This window comes from Schistocerca gregaria, chromosome 5, assembly GCF_023897955.1.
Source record: "Schistocerca gregaria isolate iqSchGreg1 chromosome 5, iqSchGreg1.2, whole genome shotgun sequence".
NCBI lineage: Eukaryota > Metazoa > Arthropoda > Insecta > Orthoptera > Acrididae > Schistocerca > Schistocerca gregaria.
The window spans coordinates 53,080,362-53,105,039 of NC_064924.1; the positions used below are offsets into that span (position 1 = coordinate 53,080,362).

General features: G+C 40.6%; 1 protein-coding gene across 1 annotated transcript in view; it reads right to left on the reverse strand.

Moving 5' to 3' along the window:
- Positions 1–24,678, reverse strand: part of LOC126273220 (sodium channel protein 60E-like) — a 295,045-nt gene that overhangs the window by 185,689 nt on the left and 84,678 nt on the right. The window contains exons 9-10 of the mRNA XM_049976764.1: positions 6,649–6,809; positions 4,258–4,396 (exon numbers count right to left, since the gene is read on the reverse strand). Coding sequence (XP_049832721.1) covers positions 4,258–4,396; positions 6,649–6,809 — 300 coding nt within the window. The remainder of the gene's footprint in view (positions 1–4,257; positions 4,397–6,648; positions 6,810–24,678) is intronic.

A 24,678-nucleotide genomic window follows, 5' to 3' on the forward strand; every position in this document is an offset into this window, starting at 1 on the left:
AAGAAGGGATCAGTTGGTAGGACATGTTTTGAGGCATCAAGGGATCACAAATTTAGCATTGGAGGGCAGCGTGGAGGGTAAAAATCGTAGAGGGAGACCAAGAGATGAATACACTAAGCAGATTCAGAAGGATGTAGGTTGCAGTAGGTACTGGGAGATGAAGAAGCTTGCACAGGATAGAGTAGCATGGAGAGCTGCATCAAACCAGTCTCAGGACTGAAGACAAGACAACAACAACAACAACAACAACAACAACAACAACAACAACATGTTGATTTTCAAAGAGGAGGTTTTAGTCTCAAGAAAGGTCATAGTGCATAATCACAAAAAAGTTATATAATTCTACAACAGATTGATGTCAATAATATACCTATAATTAGGTTCGCCTGTTTTATGAGCCTTGTTTAAAGCAAGAATGAGGTGAACTTCTTCTCAATCGCTTGGTATGCGTAATTGTTCCAGCAACATACAGTAAACATTTGCTAAAAGGGGAGCAAGTTCTTTCACTCAATCTCTGTAGATTATCACAAGTATTCTCATGAGATACTTATGTCATTCCACTGTTTGGTCATTTTAGTTTATTTCCTAATTTAATATGTACAATGTCAGCTTTCATATGACATTTGAAAGGAGGGACTGCATTACATTCTCCTGCAGTGAAACAATAACAGAAGACTGACTTGGTATTTCACCCTTCTCTCTGTAATCTTCTGTTTCGATTCTGGTATGGTGACTGAGAGCCTGAATACATGATGATTTCAGTTCACTTACTTGTTTTACATATGACCAAAACTTCTTAAGATTTTTGGTGAAAAAGACTGGAAAAATTCTTTTGAACTCATGGTGTCAGATGATATGGGAAATGTTGTCCATACTAATGCCACTGAAAAATGCAAACACTAAAGAAATATAGAGTTCTACTATTTAATACATTTATTTGCTGGCACACATTTTGGTTTCAGTAATGGTAGATCTTGTACGCAAACCTAACAATAACTCAGGCTCTGATGCAGACATCGACTTGAACACATCACCATCACTGACACACTGAGCTAGGAGGTGCTCGCAAGATACAGTCTACCCTAGGAAGCACTCTCGCAACATGTTAAGAGGAGCCATCAACTATGGTGTGTGGGCAGTATATAGGGACAAGTGCCAGCTATGAAACTTCACATCATCAAGGAGCTAGTGACTTTGCTTGAATGAACTGAGGAAACCTGTCTTGCCTATGGACTTAGATATTATTGTATACACTGGGTTGCTACCTTGTGGCATGGTTACCACTCTTACAGTTGTGTGACACAGGTACACCACAAGCACTACTTCTAGTAACTCTAATCTGGGAGATTGCAGATATCAACACAACTCACCAGGCTGTTTTCAATCAAGCCTCACACAACTTTCCTTGCACTGGGTGGCACCAGCATTGCTGATGTGATACTCAAAAAATATTGCAATACAGACTGCTGCAACCAAGAGCACCAGTTTGCTTCTGCAAAATCACGTGTGCCATGAAATGCTGCAGAAGGGTATTCAGATCAACATTTGACTACTCTGTAGCCAGTGCACACTCCGGGCTCAACCCCGGTCACACCTGCAGCCCATCAAATGGAATTGTCTACACCCTCATCATGAGCACTTGCTGTTTGATACTTGCTGGACTTCCAACAGCTACTCTCCAGAGCAATATTTCACTGGACATTTGTCAGCTGCCTTTGAGTGCATTGCCACACTGGATCTGCACCTTACACGCGCTCAAGCTCAGCCCTTCATGGGACTTTTGTCTCAACCATTGATGAGCCTATGCCTCTCTGGATTCCTTCACTAATCATCGTTAGTACCCTATGGCTCAGCACTGACTACAGCTCTTCATGGACCTTGCCACTGTGAGCAATTGACTTTTCAGTTTGCAGTTATGGATGCTGGTCCTGAGAAATGGTTATTCAGCTCTGTTTCCTAGTTAATAAACAAATAGTTACTATTGCTACTTATGCATTTCAATTGTTGCCTGTTGCACCCCTAAAGATATGTACCAGAACACTACACTGGAGGACATTTCTATTGTGTATAATGACTTGGCTTTGGATAAATGGTTAACTATTTTGTTCTGTTTTGGGCTCTAGTGAACTTCTGACTCAGCATGGACAGATTGTGAACTATTTCACTTATTGTATATGACTGTGCCAAATAAATCAATGTGTTGGTCAATTTCAGCATCAAATACTTCTGCAGAATTACATAGTTAACACAAATAGTACATTTGCCAAACTAATTGCACTAAAACCTATGTCCAAATACTCTGCAATTTCTGTAAACCAGTTCTTTATCCTGTGCTAGCCTGTTTTGCTTGCAAAGAAAATGTAGTTGGGCAAGAGTAAGGCATTTTCTCATATCATTTGTACCATAGAACTTGAAGCACAACTTAAATTGGAATGTGTTAACAAGTCTCATGGTTTATATTTTTGAATGTTAGTAGGTGTTTGTATTAATAGAAAGCCCTTTCACTGGTGCAATCCATGCTGCTATGTTATTCTTAAACCTTTATTTTTCTATTCTAATTCCAAGATAGTAAAGTCCATTCCACTCTTCAATATATTATTGTCAGAGTTTAATGATCAGCCATCCAGCAAATCCACCTGCCATGTACACCATTTCCTTAGTATTCTTTTTGTTTATGTGTACATTAAAGCCATCAAACAGTATATTTTCTGTTTTGCTAAGCATTTAGCACAATTCTATATGTGAACAACAGTGCCCAGATTGAAATAATCTTTTAGATCCCTTATTACCTCTTCAGTATAGAAATTGAATATCAGTGGTGACAATGACCAAACCTGCCTTACATCTATACTAATTGCTGACTCTTGTACCATATTGCCAATTCGGCCTTTACCAGTCGGCTTCACATAAAGAGAATGGGTTACCCTGCTGTCACTGTAGTTGATATCACACTGCCTAAAATGAAAAACATCATATTCCATTCCATTGAATGTTCTCTCCAAAGCTATAAAAGCATTGTCTGTATATTTGTTTTTTGTAAAGACTCTGTTATTATGAGAGATATTCAGGAAGTAAGGATTGACCAGTCATGAAATGGAAATCACAACAAAAGTTCAATGAAACTTCGGACGGATGTGTTGGGCAGTGTCTCTAGTATGTCTGTAGATAGCATCACGTCATTCTTCTCAATTGTGAGTGCACAGCCAGCATGTAAATACGTCTAAACAACAGAGCAATGAGGATGGTCCTTCAGCACTTTGAATGGAAGCGTTTGATCACCCACCACGTAGTCCAGACTTGGTTCCCTCTGATTTTCATCTCTTTTCAAATGAAGACAACATTTGGGCAAAGGCAGCTAGCTGCAGTCCAGTGTAGAAAATTGTAGGAAGCAACAGGAGGCTATCTTCTATGATGAGGGTATTGGAATGTCCGTACAACAGATGTCTTAGTTGGAGTGATGTCTAAGTAGAGAATTAGCTGGAAGTTGTAGCTAACTGTCAAAAATAAAACAGTTTTGATTTTCACTGTAGTTTCTGTTTCATGACAGATTGTCCCTTATTTTCCAAATAGCCCTCATAATAGCAGTACCAAAACTGTTTCTCAAATGTGTATTTCTCCCAAACTTAAACTAGCCCTCTCAATTTATTTCAGTCTCTCCTTCCATTCTTCAGTAATGAACTTGTCACTATTTCTGATACATGTGGTACTAGACTGACTGTGCAATAATTTTCACATCTCCCTGCCTTGCATTCTTTATATGCATCATTACATTCATTCCTGATTGCAACTAAATTTACTGAGTAACATACATTTTAATTCTGGCCTTAGGTTTGATGTTTGTTAGGGTTCCATTGAAATTACATCAATACCTGAGCTTTCTTTCCTTCAGACTTCATGGAAACCTTTTGAAATTCAAAGACAAGGTTTGAAGTCCACTTCTAGTGTTTTACACTGTACCTTATCGATAGTTATTACATAATTAAAAATGGCCTGAGTGAATGAGAAAGTATAATGTAAATAACAAAAACAAAAAGAATAATATTCTTATTTTATTATCCTTAAATTTATCATAAAATAACTTTCATGATTACATTTAATTAGCGAAACTGTAAAAAAAAAAAAAAAAAAAAAAGCTGGTTAATATACGTTAGTCACAAACTTTTAATTCATTCTACTATGCTGAAAACATTTTTTTACAGAAAATATGCATTACAGTATAACAAATTCCAGTTTTTAGTTTGTTTTCATTTCACTTACCAAGAACCACAATGTGTGAGAGGTAATCTGGCGGAAGTGTATACAAGTGATTCCTTGGGCCATGGCCTGGGCTGACACCATTACATTTTATCACTCTAACTTCTTTTGGACTCAAAGAAATTGTCACAGGTTCAGCTCTCTGAAAATTATTCATATTAATGTAGGATAGTGACTAATATGAAACTACATAAAAATTGTAATGCAATTTTACAAAAGCTGAAAAGTGTAGTGTACACACTGTGCTTGGTAGAAAAAAAATAATGAATTGTTTCTTGTCTTCTTAGGAATCAACAAAATACTTTAGTGAAGTAAAGTATGTGCAAGCCACATGAGACTGAACAGTAATTCATGTCAATGGTTGAAATTAAAGCAAGATGAAACAGTGAAACTAGACATTTCTTTAAAAGTTTTCTTCTTCAGGAACTGGAAGAAAGAGGAAGAAATAATGTGATTGGCACAAGACACAAAAGGAAGAGCTACTTGGCTAAAGCTGTGCATCAATGGCAATATATTTCTTGTTAACTGAATATATTCATACCAAATACACACTTTCTACTTTCCACTATTCTCTTTGGCCTGTGCAGTAGAACCTCAATTAACTGTCAGTTTCAAGACCAAATGGTGGTCAGAAAGCTAAAAAGGTGGGATAGTATTAAGTAAAAAAACATATGTTTCTAATAAAGAGAAAGAAAAACAGAAAACTTTTTGCACTGAAAATCTATTTAAAAGTGTATTTTTTTTCCTATTTCTCCAATCTTGACTTTGCCACACTCCTTGACACCGCTTCATTCCCCACAATATGCCCATAGAAGTAGTGGTTGGCTATTGTTCCAAGGATCTGAGGACAATCTTGAATGCATTCTTTGGTGCAAAGTGGCTGATCTTTGGTCTTCTTCCTATTCTTCATCATCTGACTCTTCTTGCTCAACACTATACCTGTACTGTTGCAAAACCAGATCAATGATCTGATCATCTACAAGTTCTTCATTGGTGACAGCAGAAATGTCATCTTCTGCAAGCCATTCTTCTCCATCAGCAGGCTTGATATCATTCTGGGGAGCTTGAAAATTTGTGACTAAATCTGCAGTGGATGACTCATTTGTTGCTGGAAGTTCATGCTCTTGGTTTAGGCTAGGACAATCCTTCCATGATTTTTATAGAGTGATTTTCTTAAGTACTCCCCAAGCTTTAGCAACTGTGTAAATTGTATCTTTTATGTTGACACTTTTCATTGCCTCAAAAGGATCACAACTCTCTGCTGTTTTCTTTAACAAAACGCTGGCATATTTCCTCCTGTAATGTTGTTTTAAAGACTCAATACACCCTTGTCCACTGGTTGCATTATTGAAGTCACACGGTGGAGGGGGCAAAAACATAGCTTTTATGTCACCTTTTTGAAGTTAACACCCAGAGGGGTGGCTTGTGGTGTTTTCTAGCAGTACAATTGCATATAGTGGTAGATTTTTTGATTTCAAGTATTTTTTAACAGTCAGAACAAATGCATCAATAAACTGTTCTTTAAACAAATTACTGTATCATTTACCCAAGCACTATTTTTAGCTTTGTAATAATCAGGAAGTCCTGACATGTTTATGTTTCTGAAGGAGCTTGACTCAAAGTGTTGGACATGTTGTTACAGGAGTAAAATCGATTGGTAATGCTGGCACACTGTTCAGTGTGAAGTGCAGATGGACAGTCAGATAATCCGAGGAGTAGGTTAATCAAAGGTAGATAACAGAGGTTCTACTGTACTTCCATAGCATATTATCCCTCTCTTGGTAGTATGTTTTAGTGAAAACATTTCCTGTGTTACTTTCCTAATTTTTTTGACAAAGTAAAACAGCCACTATTTTATACATTAAAAAAAAAAAAATTGTTGACTGTTACGATTTTCACTGCCAGTTAGCATAGTCACTGTATAAAGAAATTTCACTCTTTGATGAGAGACAAAATGATGCTTATTTATCAATCATCACAGCTGTGTCAATAGCAATAGTGCATATTTTTGAACATATAAAATATACACAAAATACTGAGATTTTGGAATTATATTTAGGTTAAGTAAACTTATGACTCTATGTACAGTTTCTTGAAGTTCAGTTTCCCTGTATGTGTGTCCCTCTAAATTTAATCCAGTATGTGACTTTCACGGTGTGTTATTCTGCATAAATGTGAGAATCTCCCTACAAGAAATCCAATGTAGTGCCCATAAATGGTAACGAATATGAGTCTAATGCCAGGATCTTCCAGTTGATCAAATAATTATTAATTTCAGATATGATAACTAGTTCAGCATTTATGGAAATATATTGCACTTCAAACCACATCTTAAACTTAAAAAAATTAATACTAATTGTTATGTGCTAGAAAAATGTTTAATGAAATACTCACTTGTGTAACATTTGGCATCTGAGCAACATCTTCAGATGTAACATCCTCTTCATGGTCATCAACTACCCCTGAATCATCTAATGATGATTCTCGATTGTTACTATCACTGTTGTTACTGCTAGGATGTCTACTTGCATGCAGTTGAGCTCTGAGAGGAGGACCTGAACAAAAACAAAGTCTCATAAAAGAAAAGAATAGGGGTCAAGTGTAGAGATCCATTTGGAAGATTAGCATTTCAGAAAGCTTAACATAAAAAAAAAAAATTGTGTTTGTTCCTGACATTACTCTGACTTTATATAATTGCACTCCTATTGTAGCATTACAAGATGATAAAGGCACTAAAATACACACACACACACACACACACACACACACACACACACACACACACACGAAATTAGTTGAGAAGATAGTACGAAGAAGTGTAAAATTATTTGCTTAAGAAGAAACATGAACTGAACTACTGACCAAGGATAAATTTAATGGATTGCAAAATTGATGGGGTATGATTTAAGGTCACCATGGAAAAACTGAGCATACTATGGGAATACACATCACATGTACATCTAGATCTGTATTATCCCGTAGTAAAGTTACAGCACTATTTGTGCAAACTTTTTTACACTATTCTACTATGACATTACCGTCACATGTTGCTGTGTGGTACTGTTTAATTCATTATGAATACTACACCCATGTGCTTGGGAGAAAAGCTTTGTGTTTCTCACGATGGGACAGTGAACCGATGGAGTGGTCTCAGGGCCCTGTTCTCAGCAGAAAAACAGTTAGTGAATCTCATTAGAAGAGGTGTGCCTCCTCAAGGAGACAAGCAGTTTTCATGAAAGTAATGCTCCTGCCTGCTTCATGCTATTGTAGACAGAGCTGATGCCTTGGCCTAGCTGTGGGCAGGGGGTGACATGCCTCTACACCAGTCCCTTGAGAGCAGCTTAATTTGACATTTTTGCCATTCTGCACGAACCTCAAGAGCTGAGAAGTCACAGCACTGTGTGTGGCTAGCATGAGAATAATGGTTGCTTTCACTCCAAAATTTTTGTTTTCCAATCAAATTAAGCCACCCCACCACTGCACTTGGTGTGAGGGGCCTGACCAATTGAAGAAACACTGCTCCATGCTGACACCATCCTCACCTTTATTAACGAATTTTGCACGCCAAGAGTGGTATTTCCGTGGCCCACCCTCCCTCCCCCTTCCCCTGAAATAAGCAATATTATTGTCTACCATAGTGGCAACAGCTTGGAACAGAGAGACATTGGTCTCAGGGCTGTCACTGACAGGGAATCATTTGTGGCCACCATCTGCTGCTGATTGGTGCATGCTAGTCGATTTGGAGAAATACAAGTGTCACCGATTGTGGTAGTATGATCTGTATTTTAAACACCTGTTACTGGCTTACTTTGGAATGCAACTTGTATTGCTTGATTTGGCTATAATTTGTGGCATCTTGTTCTATCATTAACTTTCATTTTGCAAGCTGCCCATACACTTTTTTCATACAGTCTTCCATATTTCTTGATACCTCCCCACAGCGCCAATCATTTTGAAATTTGATTTGTGTTTTAAGGAACTTCACCCTCTGTTAATTTTACTGTGATTTATGTCAATCACTAGCACAAATAAATAACTTTTTAACCTCAGTCTTCACGTAGATTTTAAGTGCACTTACTGTCCTACATCTTTTCAATGGTCTACTAATGATGAATAAAACCTTTTGTACACCTGATTTGTAGGTCTCACTGTGGCAGTGTTTCCACTGTCTACAGTTGTGGAGCTCAATGATCAGTTATGTTAAGAATTTAGAGACAAGAACAAGCATGACATTCACTCATCTTGTATGATCAAAGATTTGTGTTATAACAAGCACTGCACTTATGCTCCTTGAGCCAGATCTGAGACACATCAGACACAATTTTCACTACAATCATTATACTCACACAGTATGATGTAATAATTGACTCAAATGTGGAAAATTACTCTTACATACAGCTTAGTACAACACCTTATTGCTAGGAGAGGAGTGTTGCTTACATTGTAATTCACGTTAGCTCCAAGTTATACAGGCATTTATGGATAAGCCACTGCTTAAGTCACTTTAAAAAAAGTAGTTCCAGTTCCTTTCGCAAACTGAGGTGACTCTAGAGTCCATTAATTGTGCTTTGTAGGCTCCATGAAAACTTTTTTGGAGTATGTTCCAAAAGCCAATATCCAGATTCTCTTTGATTCTGTGCGATGATATTTAGAAGTTTAGCTCACAGCAACTGGCGGCTTAACACCAAACTGTATTCTCAACATCAAAGGTAATTTACTGTTGAATAATCATTTGTATTTGCATCTTGGTGTTTTAATAGTCGCAAATGGTCATATACTTACATTTCTTCTTATTTCATTCACTTGTGGAATGACAGTTTGTTCCCCTCCTCCTCCTCCTCTCCCAACCCCACTATGAACTATTACCTTCCCAAGGTGGTATGGCTTGTTTGTTTCAATGATACACCACAACAGAGGAGTATCGTTGGAGAGGCCAGACAACTCCGTGGTTCCTGAAAGGAGCAGCAGGTTTTTTCAGTAGTTGCAGCGGCAACAATCTGGATGACTGACTGATCTGGCCTCGTATCATTACCCAACATGCCTCGTTATTTTCGTACTGCAAATGGTTGAAATCAAGTGTAATCAAAACCTTTACTTTTCCTGAAACCATGCAGCTCTATTGTAAGTCTTAATGATAATGACAGCCACTTAGGTAAAAGTTTCCAGAGGCAAAATAGTCTTCCAATCAGATCTCCGGGTGAGGACTACTCAGGAGGATGTTGTCACCAGGAAAAAAATTAATAAATAAACGAAATAAAATAAACAACCACCTTGGCATCCCAAGGGTTGGGATGTGGAATGTTAGATCCTTGACTGGATAGCACTCTAAGGGTTGGAGTGGAGAGTGTTAGATCCCTTAACCAGTTAGCTAGAGTGATTGGTTCAAGTTAAAGTGGGAATTAGCAAAGTTGGGCAGCAGGAAGCACAGTGATTCTGGTCAGGTGAGTGCACAGCTTTAAATACAAACTCAAACATAGATAATGGGTAAGAAAATAGGAATGTGGGTAAATGAAAGAGACCTGGAGACAGTGGAATGTTTTGGATAGATTTTAAACTGCAAAACATTTCCAGAGGCAGACAAGGACTCTGACTATAGATTATTGGTTATTAATTGCACATTAAAACTGAAGAAATTGGTGAAAGATGGGTAATTAATGAGATGGGACCTAGATAAATAGGAAAGAACTAAACTGATGAGGATTTGAAAGGGAGCATTAAGCAATGACTGGCTGAAAAAGGGAAAGGAATAGAAAAGAAGCAAATGGTTTGCTTTGAGAGACAAAATAGTGAAGGCAGCAGACGATTAAATAACAAAAAAGACAACGGCTATTAGAAATCCTTAGATAAAATGGGAGATACTGAATTTAATTGACGATAGGAAAAAATATAAAAATGCAGAAAATGAAATATGTGAAATAGAATGCAAACACTTAAAAATTGAGGCTGACTGAAAATGCAAAATGGCTATAAAGGAACAGTTCAAGGACAAATGCAAGGCTGCAAAAGCACACACAATTAGAGAAAAGATAGAACACCACCTGCAAATTAAGGTTGCCTTTGGAGAAAACAGAAATGGGCACATGATTGTCAAGAGCTCAAATGGCAGATGTACAAAGCAAGGAACGAGAAACTGAAAGCTGGAATACATATTTAGAAGGACTATACAAGGGAGATGAAACTGAATACAATGTTATAGAAAGTGAGGATGAAGTAGATGAAGACAACATGCAAGATGTAAGTTATTGTGAGAAAATTGATAGTCCACTGAAAGACCCAAGTCAAAACAAGGTCCCTGGAGTGGACGACATTCAGTCAGAATTACTGAGATTCTTGGGACAGGCAGCTATGAGAAAACTATTTTATCATGCAAGATATGTGGGATAACCAAAATACTCTCTGACTTCATGGATTATGTAGTGATTCCAATTCCAAAGAAGGCAGGTTCTGAAGGGTGTGAATATTATTGTTTAATCAATTTAATAGGTAATGGTTGCAAAATACTGACACAGATTTTTACAAAAGAATGAGATAATTCTGGTAATAACTGATCTCGTGAAAGATCGTTTGGATTCTTGAGAAATGTAGGAACACAAGGCAATACTGTCCCACTGACTAATCTAAGAAGATTGGTTGAAGACAGGTAACCTATGTTTACAGTATCTGTAGTAGCATGAAAAGCTTTTGGCAATGAACACACACACACACTTTGTGATTCTGAAGGTGTCAGAAATAAAATACTGGGAACGAAAGTTTATCTACAACTTGGGCACAAAACCAGATTGGAGTTATAACAGTCAAAGTAAGCAAAAGAAAGGCAGTCGTTACAGAGGGAGTGTGACAGTTTTGTAGTCTATACCCAGTTTCATTCAATCTGTACATTGATCACATAACTAATGAAGTACCATACTGAGTAAATTTGTGGGAAAAAGAAACTTTCTGCACAACTCGAGACAAAAGTTATGCATTCGGCGCCCCTTGCTTTTTTAAATATGGGATGGGCATAAACATTAGACTTCTTTACCAGTCAATCTGTACCACTACCAGATTTTCTCCCTTCACATACATTGCCTGCATGAACTCATAACCAATTTGTCACCTTCAAACCTAACCTAGCCCTCAGGCTGCACTACAGATCAGTTTGTGAATACAAGCAAGGTTTCAGTGGGACGGCGGGGGGGGGGGGGGGGGGGGGCAGGTTCGGGAGGGGGGGGGGGGGGAGAGGGTCCAATTTGTAACTTTGGCACAATTGGAATAAGAAGGGTTGAGTTGATAGGGTGCATCCTGAGGCACCAACGAATTGGCAATTTGATAATGGAGGATAGTGTGTGTGGTGTCACCGACAGACACCACACTTGCTAGGTGGTAGCCTTTAAATCGGCCGCGGTCCGGTAGTATACGTCGGACCCGCGTGTCGCCACTATCAGTGATTGCAGACCGAGCGCCGCCACACGGCCGGTCTAGAGACTTCCTAGCACTCGTCCCAGTTGTACAGCCGACTTTGCTAGCGATGGTTCACTGACTTCTACGCTCTCATTTGCCGAGACGATAGTTAGCATAGCCTTCAGCTACGTTATTTGCTACGACCTAGCAAGGCGCCAGTATCCGTACTATTGATATTGTGAATCATGTACCATAAAGAGCGACGTTCTCCATGAATGGATTAAAGTCAAGTATTCCACCAGCTACGTCCGTTTTTCTCAATTCTAATTCCCTTGTCATGTTCCAGACGTCACGCCAGCCTGCGTGAGCTAGAACGTGTGCATTTCGGCCTCCTTTTACTACACGGTTGGCTCTCCTGCCAACCACAACAGTGTGGAAGGATTAAAATTTTAGAGGAAAACCGAGGCTTAAATACAATAAGCGAATACTAATGGATGTAGGTTGTAATAGTTTTACATAGTTTAAGAGGCTTGCAAATAAGAGACTATGTGGGGCGCTGTAGCCTATAAGAACAGTCTTTAGGCTAAAGGCCACAACAAAATTAAATGATGAAGGAATGCATGTACAGTAGCTCTTTATGGAGCTATGTTCAGGTGATTGACAAATATTCACAATTTCATCCTGAACTCTCACTGTAGAACTTACGAATTTTAAGTGAAGATACCGTAGTGTCTTTACTGTCAGCTACAAAAAAATCTTACCCCGGAAAAGGTTAGAAGAGTTACTATTTTGCAAACTCGGAATACCACGATAAACATTTCAAGATTGAAATTTCTCAGACAGACAGACACTCAAGTAAAACCTCCAATTTCTCGTGAATACATACTTTTAGGTACAAGATTCCTAAAATAAATTATCTGAACCTTTACAAACGTCCCTTCGCTTCCTATTTATCACTCTAACAGAGTACAAGAAGGCGAAGTTACATTCACCAGAGCTAATACTCTGACATAAACAATCTGTTACTTGTGAACATACTGAACACAGCACACTAAAATAAAATGTGACATCCAATACCCAACAATAGCCACTACATGTCATTGCACACAACACAGAGCATCACAGTTTTAGCTCCAATGTTGGTAATGGTCAGACAGGAAACGTGTAATGTCTGAGCGTCGAACGAGCAACAACGTCTACTGATTCAGAAATTCGGTTATCTAGCTCAGTAGTTATTTAGGCATATCCTCATCTAAGTACCTCAAACCCAGAGATATATTTTTCAGTTATCGCACATTTAACTTGTAAGCCACTGACGTTGCCTCCTTTCGCTCCCCCGCCAGCCAAATATTGTACCATGAGAGTTCTTTATGGATTGAACGTAGACTTCATGAGCTCGATATTACATTAGATAACTATGTTGAGGAAAAACATTCGCCAACTGAAATAGCATCCTGTTCCGTTTAACAGACAGACCCATCAATTCAAAATCAGTTTGAAGAAAGACGCCATAAAGATGCCACACCCAGGCAGGAATGCACTAAGTTACGGTAATAGATCTAACGAAAGTGTGACTGCAGTTCATTACTCGCCCCAGTAAATTCCTTCGAAATATGTAGGCCTAGTATCAGTCACCAGTGCGTTTGCAACAGTTTTACCATTCACTTTCCACCATTTTTTGTTATCTTGCAAACTTCTAACTCGTAACAGCGACTGAAAATCCAACAAAACTCCGCCCAATCTCACAACAGGAGATGAAATTATTAGTGATGAGGTGACGAATACATTTAAGAGAATTGTTATCACCGATGAAAAAGCACCTGCAAAGAAAATGACTGCTGACAGCCATGTAGAAATGAGGCTCAATGAAAAAGGTGAGACAGGTACAGCAAAAGCAAGACGTTCACGTTGGAATTTGGACTGTTGTGTGTAACGTGTTCTCAAATGTGTCCTACGTCTCACTCGAAGAAAGAGAGAATAGTACGAAACGATTTTAGCTGCCTGCGCGCATTCAACGGCGCCAGAACTGCTCCCAGACAATCATTGTCTCTTTCAGAATAATAATGCCCCCACTGACATGCTCGTAAATCTCCATTGCGGGTTTGGAGAGCATCTCTATGAAATAACACTTTCCCTGGCCTCCACAACTGTCAGATTTGAGTATTATAGGCCAATGTCGTTTGTATTAGGAAAAAGTACGAAATCCCACTGACAGTTCAGAATTTATAAGAACCGCTGCTTAATGAATTCGGAAAACATCGGTCGTACTAAACCAAGTTCGCACTTTCCTCACGTGAGATCCTGAAAGTTATGGCTCAAGGCGATCAAGTGCATACAGTATTTCTTGACTCCCGAAAAATATTTGACCCACCACCACACCAACGTTTATTAATGGAAGATACGATCATAGGGATGTCGTATCAAAAGGTATTTGTGATTGGGCTGAGGATTTATCGGTAGGGAGGACGCAGCTTGTACCGGTAATCTTGGAGAGAGAGCCATCGAAGTATGTGGAAGGAACTCCAGTCATGCTCGAAGGAAGTGTTCATGGTGTATGCGAATGGTCTGGCAGGCAATGCCAGTAGTAGCCTCAGACTTTTCACAGATGGTACAGTTATTTGAAATGAACTAGGAATGGGCAAAACTGCGCAGTTACCACGTGATAAGACTTCAAAGTGATACATAGTTTCGCAAGATGCTTTAAATCTTCAGAAATGTAAAACTGCAGCACTTGATTTCGAAATTATCTCTCACAACAAACATGAACCATGGACCTAGCCGTTGATGGGGAGGCTTGCGTGCCTCAGCGATACAGATAGCCGTACCGTAGGTTCAACCACAACGGAGGGGTATCTGTTGAGAGGCCAGACAAACGTGTGGTTCCTGAAGAGGGGCAGCAGCCTTTTCAGTGGTTGCAAGGGCAACAGTCTGGATGATTGACTGATCTGGCCTTGAACAATAACCAAAACGGCCTTGCTGTGCTGCTACTGCGAACGGCTGAAAGCAAGGGGAAACAACGGCCATAATTTTTCCCGAGGGCATGCAGCTTTACTGCATGGTTGTATGATGATGGCGTCCTCTTGGGTAAAATATTCCGGAGGTAAAATAGTCCCTCATTCGGATCTACGGGCGGGGACTACTCAAGAGGATGCCGTTATCAGGAGAAAGAAAACTGGATCGGAGCGTGGAATGTCAGATCCCTTAATCAGGCAGGTGGGTTAGAAAATTTAAAAAGGGAAATGGATAGGTTAAAGTTAGATATATTGGGAATTAGTGAAGTTCGGTGGCAGGAGGAACAAGACTTCTGGTCAGATGACTACAGGGTTATAAACACAAAATCAAATAGGGGTAATGCAGGAGTAGGTTTAATAACGAATAGGAAAATAGGAATGTGGGTAAGCCACTACAAACAGCATAGTGAACACATTGTTGTGGCCAAGATAGATACGAAGCCTATGCCTACTACACTAGTACAAGTTTATATGCCAACTAGCTCTGCAGATGACGAAAAAATTGAAGAAATGTATGATGAAATAAAAGAAATTATTCAGTTTGTGAAGGGAGACGAAAATTTAATAGTCATGGGAGACTGGAATTCGGCAGTAGGAAAAGGCAGAGAAGGGAACGTAGTAGGTGAATATGGATTGGGGCTAAGAAATGAAAGAAAAGCCGTCTGGTAGAATTTTTCACAGAGCATAACTTAATCATAGCTAACACTTGGTTCAAGACTCATGAAAGAAGATTGTATACATGGAAGAGATACGAAAAGGTATTGAACATATTATATAATGGTAAGACAGAGATTTAGGAACCAGGTTTTAAATTGTAAGACATTTCCAGGGGCAGATGTGGACTCTGACCACAATCTATTGGATATGACCTGTAGATTAAAACTGAAGAAACTGCAAAAAGGTGGGAATTTAAGGAGATGGGACCTGGAGAAACTGACTAAACCAGAGTTGTACAGAGTTTCAGGGAGAGCATAAGGGGACAATTGACAAGAATGGGGGGAAAATACAGTAGAAGAAGAATGGGTAGCTTTGAGGGATGAAGTAGTGAAGGCAGCAAGGGATCAAGTAGGTAAAAAGACGAGGGCTAGTAGAAATCCTTGGGTGACAGAAGAAATACTGAATTTAATTGATGAAAGGAGAAAATATAAAACTGAAGTAAATGAAGCAGGCAAAAATTAGATCGACGGGAAGCGCAAAATGGCTAAGCAGGCATGGTTAGAAAACAAATGTAACGATGTAGAGGCTTATCTCACTAGGGGTAAGATAGATACAGCCTACAGGAAAATTAAAGAGACCTTCAGAGAAAAGAGAACCACTTGAATGAATGTCGAAAGCTCAGACGGAAACCCAGTTCTAAGCAAAGAAGGGAAAGCAGAAAGGTGGAAGGAGTATATAGAGGGACTATACAAGGGCGATGTACTTGAGGACAATATTATGGAAATGGAAGAGGATGTTGATGAAGATGAAATGGGAGATACAATATTGCGTGAAGAGTTTGACAGAGCAATGAAAGACCAATGTCGAAACAAGGGCCGAGGAGTAGACAATATTCTATTAGAACTACTGACAGCCTTGGGAGAACCAGTCCTGACGAAACTCTACCATCTGGTGAGTAAGATGTATGAAACAGGCGAAATACCCTCAGACTTCAATAAAAATATAATAATTACAATTCGAAAGAAAGCAGGTGTTGACAAATGTGAAAATTACCGAACTATCAGTTTAATAATTCACGGCCGAAAAAATTAACGAGGATTCTTTACAGACGAATGGAAAAACTGGTAGAAGCCGACCTCGGGGAAGATCAGTTTGCATTCTGTAGAAATGTTGGAACACGTGAGGCAATACTGACCCTACGACTTATCTTAGAAGAAAGATTAAGGAAAGGCAAACCTACGTTCCTAGTATTTGTAGACTTAGAGAAAGCTTTTGACAATGTTGACTGGAATACTCTCTGTCAAATTCTAAATGTGGCAGGGGTAAAATACTGGGAGCGAAAGGCTATTTACAATTTGTACAGAAACCAGATGGCAGTCATAAGAGTCGAGGGACATGAAAGGGAAGCAGTGGTTGGGAAGGGAGTGGGACAGGGTTATAGTCTCTTCCCGATGTTATTCAATCTGTATATTGAGCAAGCAGTGAAGGAAACAAAAGGAAAATTCGGAGTAGGTATTAAAATCCATGGAGAAGAAATAAAAACTTTGAGGTTCGTTGATGACATTGCAATTCTGTCAGAGACAGCAAAGGACTTGGAAGAGCAGTTGAACGGAATGGATAGTGTCATGAAAGGAGGGTATGAGATGAACATCAACGAAAGCAAAACGAGGATAATGGAATGTAGTCGAATAAAGTCGGGTGATGCTGAGGGAATTGTAGTAGGAAATGAGACACTTAAAGTAGTAAAGGAATGTTGCTATTTGGGAAGCCAAATCTCTGATGATGACCGAAGCAGAGAGGATATAAAATGTAGACTGGCAATGGCAAGGAAAGCGTTTCTGAAGAAGAGAAATTTGTTAACATCGAATATAGATTTAAGTGTCAGGAAGTCATTTCTGAAAATATTTGTTTGGAGTGTAGCCATGTATGGAAGTGAAACATGGACGATAACTAGTTTGGACAAGAAGAGAATAGAAGCTTTCGAAATGTGGTGCTACAGAAGAATACTGAAGATAAGGTGGATAGGTCACGTAACTAATGAGGAGGTATTGAATATGATTTGGGAGAAGAGAAGTTTGTGGCACAACTTGACTAGAAGAAGGGATCGGTTGGTAGGACATGTTTTGAGGCATCAAGGGATCACAAATTTAGCATCGGAGGGCAGCGTGGAGGGTAAAAATGGTAGAGGGAGACCAAGAGATGAATACACTAAGCAGATTCAGAATGATGTAGGTTGCAGTAGGTACTGGGAGATGAGGAAGCTCGCACAGGATAGAGTAGCATGGAGAGCTGCATCAAACCAGTCTCAGGACTGAAGACCACAACAACAAACATTAGTGTTTACATAAGTGGTTTCATTGTTCCGATATCTGAGTAACGCGCTCGGTCTAAAAAAGGAAATTTCTCAGAAAACTCTTGTGAGACATCCTAGAATATTGCTAAATGTGGGTACTGACTTACTCAAAGAAGGCAGTATGAATGGCCAGGGTTCGTTTGACCGAAATGCTGAAAAACCTGAACTTAAAGGTAGACATCAAATATCTCGCGAAAACCTACTTACAAAGTTTCAAGAAACAGTTTTAGGTATAGAATTTAGGAATAAATTACATCCCGATCGGTTTATTCAGCGAGGGGTATGGGAGAACATATTCCACACCCTTCCTTCAGTCCCGTAATAAATAAACAAAAATAATAAAATTATGTTCTCAAACTGAATTCGCATCCTGCAGTTTTACACACACAGGCGTATCTAGTAGCAAGTACGCTATCTGGTCAAAAGTATTCGGACTGCCATACTTAATGCAGAACTGACCAACAGATGTCACGAGAGCGGACTTGCCTTTATAAAAGAGGGCAGAGCGTACTGAGCAGACACGTGAAGGATGGGCGCCTGCTTCCGGATGAGCAGTTCGGTTTCCGGAGGGGACACTCAACCCAACAACAGCTCCGAAGGTTGGTTGTACAGACAAAGGAAGCGCTGGAACGTAGGGAGTACGTTGAGGCGGTACTCCTCGACGTGTCCAAGGCATTCGACAGTGTGTGGCTTAACAGTCTCCCGTACGAGCTTCTTGTACTGGGGATACCTGTGTCACACGTCCGCCTACTCAATTCCTACCTAAGAGATCGCGCCTTCCACGTCCGAGCGGACTGTTTCAAACCCACAGCAAACCGAACCCGGGCGCGAGTGGCGCAGGAGTCCGTTCTCGGCCCCTTGCTGTTCACACTGTATACCTCTGACACGCCGAAAACTCACAGAGTCGAGCTTGCGCTTAACGCGGACGACATTGCGCTCTTTGCGCGCAGTCTCAGCGCCCACATAGTGAGGCGTCGCCTGCAAGAAGCCCGCGACAACCTTGGATTCTGGGTGACCAAATGACGACTCAAAATGAATGCGGCTAAAAGACAAGTCCTGGTCATCACCAGGAAACAGCTTCCTGAGGATTTAGTACCGCTTCGGTTTTTTTTTTTTTTTTTTTTTTTTTTGTGTCGTCTGTCTACTGACTGGTTTGATGCGGCCCGCCACGAATTCCTTTCCTGTGCTAACCTCTTCATCTCAGAGTAGCACTTGCAACCTACGTCCTCAATTATTTGCTTGACGTATTCCAATCTCTGTCTTCCTCTACAGTTTTTGCCCTCTACAGCTCCCTCTAGTACCATGGAAGTCATTCCCTCATGTCTTAGCAGATGTCCTATCATCCTGTCCCTTCTCCTTATCAGTGTTTTCCACATGTTCCTTTCCTCTCCGATTCGTATCATGGGAAATACCTCGGCGTGACCCTAATCGACACATGACCTGGGGACTTGATGTCCGCGAAGTAAGAGGAAAAGCGTTGGATCGCCTACACACGCTTTATCCAATCTTAAATTCTACTACGACACTATCCACTAAGTGTGGATTAACACTATATCTACACTTATTAGGCCCGTTAGAGAGTATGCTTCTGAGGTGTGCGGCAATGCTGCTAACAACCACATTGAAAAAACTACAGAAAGTGCAGAACAAAGCTTTTCGCCTTACCCTGCACCTACCCAGGCGCTTCACCATTACGGAGCTCCACAAGCAGGCTGGCGTTCCAATGTTAGAGGACCGCCAATTCTATGAAGAGGAGCAGCGGTCTGAAAACCCATTAATCGCCAATCTGGGCAACATTGGCGCCCGACTACACGGTTGTCGGAACTATTGCGTGTATAGAGCGCGCAGTAAGAGTAACATGTTAATAGAAAAAAAGAATGAAACCGAGTACAGACACACCGGAAAGAGAAGTGTAAAAAGCCAAACAAACAGAGTCGATAAATAGGCAAGGCACTACTGTGCCAGAACTACGAAAGAAACGAGATCAAGAGAGCTTCAAAAGTCAAGTTAGTGAGTGAGTAAGTGTGTTGTCAGCTGAAAAGCAGTAGCAGCAAAATGAGTCGCTCGGGATATATCAGTGATTTCGGTCGTGGACTATTGGATGTCACGTGCTAAACAGATCCATCTGGGACGTTACAACCATTTTAAATCTGTGCAGGTCGACTGTTCGTGATTTGAGTATGAAGCGGCGACGTGAAGAAACAACCACAGTTCAACCAAGACCGCAGACCTCATGCACTGATGAACAGGTAAAGCATTGCAGAGGGTGGCTGGAGAAAATCGCATGAAACCAGGTGAAGGAGTTACTCATGACTTACAAACTGCTACCAGCAGCCCGACTAGCTGAATAACTGCTGAAGAGTGTGGGGTACAGTGGTCGAGCACTTCTCATAAGCCACACATTTCTGTAAACAATGGGGATGGATATCTACAATTTTATGGCATTGCGTACAGTAGGAGAACAGTTCGGAGACGATTCTTTGCACCAGTATGACAATACATCCTGCGATAAAGCAACGTTTGTGAGGCAATGGTTTGTGGGTAGCAAAATTTCTGAATTGGACTGGCCTGCCTAGGGGCAGAGAACACTTGAAGGATAAGTCAGAACGTTGATTTCGCTCCAGACGTCGGCCTCCAACGTCAATACCCTCTCCGGTTAAGGTTCTTGAGGAAGAGTGGGCTGCCATTCCTCCAAAGGCATTCATACACCTCATTAAAAGGGTCCCCAGCAAAGTTCACAGTATCATGAAGGAGAAGGATGGACACACCCTATATTAATACCCACAAATAGATGTCTGAATACTTTTGGTCAGACTGTGTAAATTCCCAGATCAGTCTCTATACATGTATCTTGTTGATATCGCCTTTCAAGTTTTCACAAACGTCTACTAGATGGCACTATTGGTATGTACAATTAATATGTTGTCAAAATTTGTCATTTATTAATGGCAGCTTTGAAGTTTGCCAAGTTATTTATAAAGAACGCGGAAAGAAACATTGATGTGAAAAAATAGAGGCTACTCTTGATGGTTTCCGCTGAATTTCTTTTTACTACTTTGGTAACAACTTAACTCAGCAACACCTCAAATGGCTTCGTTGAACTTCGTTAGTCACCTACTGAAATGTCTGTTTACAGCTAGATTGCAGAATTTCGTTGTAGTCGTGCTTTCGTCAGCGATAATCTTCGCGAAGGCTGCCGAAAAGAAAAAAAGGAAAACAAAAACATCATTGCTGCTTCCAGCATAATTGAAGAGAAAGTAGAGGCATACTTAGACGTATCGCAAACTGCACTATCTTCGATTCTCCATGAATAATATAGCAGCGGAAATGATCTGTAGCCGAAGAATTCCGCACAGTTCGGCAGAAACTCATAAACAGGCTCCAAACTGGCGTAAGGAAATAATCAAAAATTCGACCGAGGTAATGCAAAATTCGTGTAACAACGTCGTAACAGGAGACTGAATTTGGATGTGTTCTTACGAGCCGGTAACTAAGGGGCGATTGGCTGTTTAGTTGTTTCAAGATAAATCGAGACAAAGAAAACTGATTCCTTAGCGATGCACTTTATCGCTTGTTTCTTTACTTACACTGGACACATCGCGACCATTGCTAATTTTGGAAATCGAAGTACAGTTTTCAGAATGAGATTTTCACTCTGCAGCTGAAGTGTGCGCTGATATGAAACCTCCTGGCAGATTAAAACTGTGTGCCGGACAGAGACTCGAACTCGGTCAGGCACACAGTTTTAATCTGCCAGGAAGGTTTACATCAGCGCACACTCCGCTGCAGAGTGAAAATCTCGTTCTGGAAACATCCCCAAGGCAATATCCTTTCTTGCAGGAGTGCTAGCTGTGCATGTTTCGCAGGAGAGCTTCTGTAAAGTTTGGAAGATAGGAGACGAGATGCTGGCAGAAGTAAAGCTGTGAGGACGGGGCGTAAGTCACGCTTGGGTAGCTCAGATGATAGAGCACTTATCCGAAAAAGGCAAAGGTCTCGAATTCGAGTCTCGGTCCGGCGCACAGTTTTAATCTGCCAGGAAGTTTCGAAGTGCAGTTAATCCTCGGTTATAGACAACTATTTGTGTGCCACAATTCATCGATGAAATCGGGAGAGACAAACGAAAATGTCGCATCCTATGTCATCAAAATAACGCCAACTGTCACGTGGATCGTCAAAGAGCCTATCAATATCCCTCCTCCCCCCCTCCCCCCGCCCCCTTAGCCAAAATTGATTTAGCAATGCCAGGGTATTTATTACCTGCGATCTTCTATTTAAGTCCAATGGCTCCCCCCTCCTCCCTCTTCCCATCTCCTCTTGCCTCCTGTCTGTCCATCCACCATCTGCTTCCGCCTCTCTCTATCCACATCCTCCTCTCTCATCTCTCTACCGATCCCCTCTCGCTTCATCCACATCTCCTCCCTCTATCCATTCCCCTGTCGCTGTCCACCACCTTCGCTCCTCCCTCTCTCCGTCCAAGTCCACCACCTTCACCCCTCCCTCTGCCTGTCCATGTCCACCACTCTCGCCTGTAGGTGGCATTTCTTTTAATCTTAGGCCGACACATTCGTTGTTCTTGTGGTTTGAATGACAGAGTCAGGCAGACAAAAGCAATGAAGGTCTGAACTGTTATTGCTAATCGTTGTGTTAAACGTTTAAACCGCGTGATTCTTGTTTCAAGTCTCACTGGATGGTCGCCCTCTCTGCCCCATCAGTCGAGTTGCATTGGTCTTGTTCGTATGCAAAGTGAAAATTTCTGAATTTGCTCCGCGTTCTGCAGAAAAACATAGGCGCGAAAAAGCATTAACAAATAGCGAGAAACAGATTGTACAGGGTCGCGCAGATAAAAGCAGCCAGTGTAAGTATAAAGGAAACGCGATGAAATTGAAGAAACGAAGAGGTGAAATGGACATAACATTTATTTAAAATGAGAAATACATGTATAGAAGATTTTGAAAGTGACCCCATGCAACATCAATACATAGCTGTGGACGTCTAAGCATATACAGATACACCCGTAGTAAAGGTCAGATATCGATGGCAGCAACTTCACGGCTGATGATGTCTTTCAGTTGCTATATTATGTGTGGATTTGTTTTATAGATCTTGCCCTTCAAGTATCCCCACAGAAAAAAGTCACGTGTTGTTAGATCTGGCGAATGTTGTGCCCATAAATGTCTGTTGACAGTTCGTTCCTCAGTGAAGTCATCATGGACTCGTTACAGGGATACGTTAGATGTCTGGTATGCTGCCCCATCTTGTCCGAAGAAGCATTATTGTCTTTCACATTCAGTGAGCAGAGTACAAAATGTACCAAAAATTACCATATATGCAACCGTGTTGAGGGTAGTGTCAAAAAATATCAGTCTAATAATGCGCGTTCCTGTTACATGGCACAAAACGCCGATTTTTTCATCATGGAGTGGTTGTTGACACACAATGTTAGGGTTCTCGGTTGCCCAATACCTCGTGTTCTGTCAAGTCACATGGCCGGAAAGATGAAACGATGCTTCATCACTCGTGATGTAATGGAAAGAGCCTAACAAACCATTGTTGATGGTATTCAAAAGCCACGTTTCTTTATTTTTCCGTAGTTGCTGCACAGCCGTCACAGGATAGGGCTCCAAATTCAGACTTTTCAATGTGTGCTGGCAACTGCTCCTGCTTACTTGCGCCTGTGGGGCTAATTTACATGTAGACTTCTTTGGACTCTGAATAATCCTTCGGCGAATGTGTGCAATAACCTCTGGTGTGCGAACTGAAGGAATTATTTGTCGTTTTACATTTTGCACCGATTTGAAGGTGCGCAATTTTTTATACAGATTCTGTATTGCTCTCTTTGCTGGTAGGCCTGTATTTAGATACTTGATCCCGAAAATTTCGCGAGTTTACATAATCAACCTTTTTTCACACATGCTTACACAATTTCAATACTTTCTTCTATCGAGAAAGTCATTTTCCAAATAGCAAATAGGACGTATGACTGAAATGCTGACGGAAGAATACTAACAATCGATTAGTGCATAAAACTGTCCATCTTTGTAGCTGTTTATTTCAGAATTCGAAGCATTGCATTTGAATTCAGAGGGGAGGCGGGCTAATTTTTAGTGAGCCACTACGTACTTGGTAAATTTGAATTTTTTTTTTTAGAAAATACGTTCGTCGCTGCTCTGCGTCGAGTGTATTATGTGCGCGGAAAGAGAAACAACGCAGTTTAACTGTCTATTACAAGATAAGAAAAAGACAAACATACGTATTGGAGAATGTTCACGACTTTAGAAAAGGTGTTTTCTGGTCGAAGGTGCATGCGTTTTCCCTCCGGAAATGAAGTGCCTGCAGTGAATATATCTTCCTGCAAATTTAGAAGTTGTACTGTTTGACTACTTTCTTCACTTTTACAAACCGCTTACACAAAGTATCTGGCGATTTGTTGTTCGGCTGATTTGTTGTTGTTGTTTTGTTGCATTTTTGGGTGATCAGTCTTGTGATTGGTTTGGTGCGGCCCTCACGTGTTCTTCTCCTGTGCCAACCTCTTTATCTCGGAATAGCACTTGCCTTCGACGTCCTCAATTACTTGCTGGGTGTATTCCAACCTCTTTCTTCCTCCACAATTTTTACCCTCTACAGCTCCCTCTAGTTATTCCTTGATGTCTTAATAGACGTCCTATGAACTTTCATTCTTGTTGCCAGTGTTTTCCATATATCCCTTTCCTCTCCGATTCTGCGCAGAGCCTCCTCATTCCATTCGTTTTCAATCCACCTCATTTTCAGCATTCGTCTGTAGCGTCACATCTCGAATGCTTCGATTCTCTTCTCGTCCGGTTTTTCAACAGTCATTGTTTCACTACCATACAATGCTGTGCTCCAAACGTACATTCTCAGAAACTTCTTCGTCAAATTAAGGCTTATGTTTGATACTAGTAGACTTTCCTTGGCGAGGAATGCCCTTTTTGCCAGTGCTAGTCTGCTTTTGATGTCCTCTTTGCTCGGTTCCTTCATGGGTTATTTTGCTGCCTAGGTAGCTGC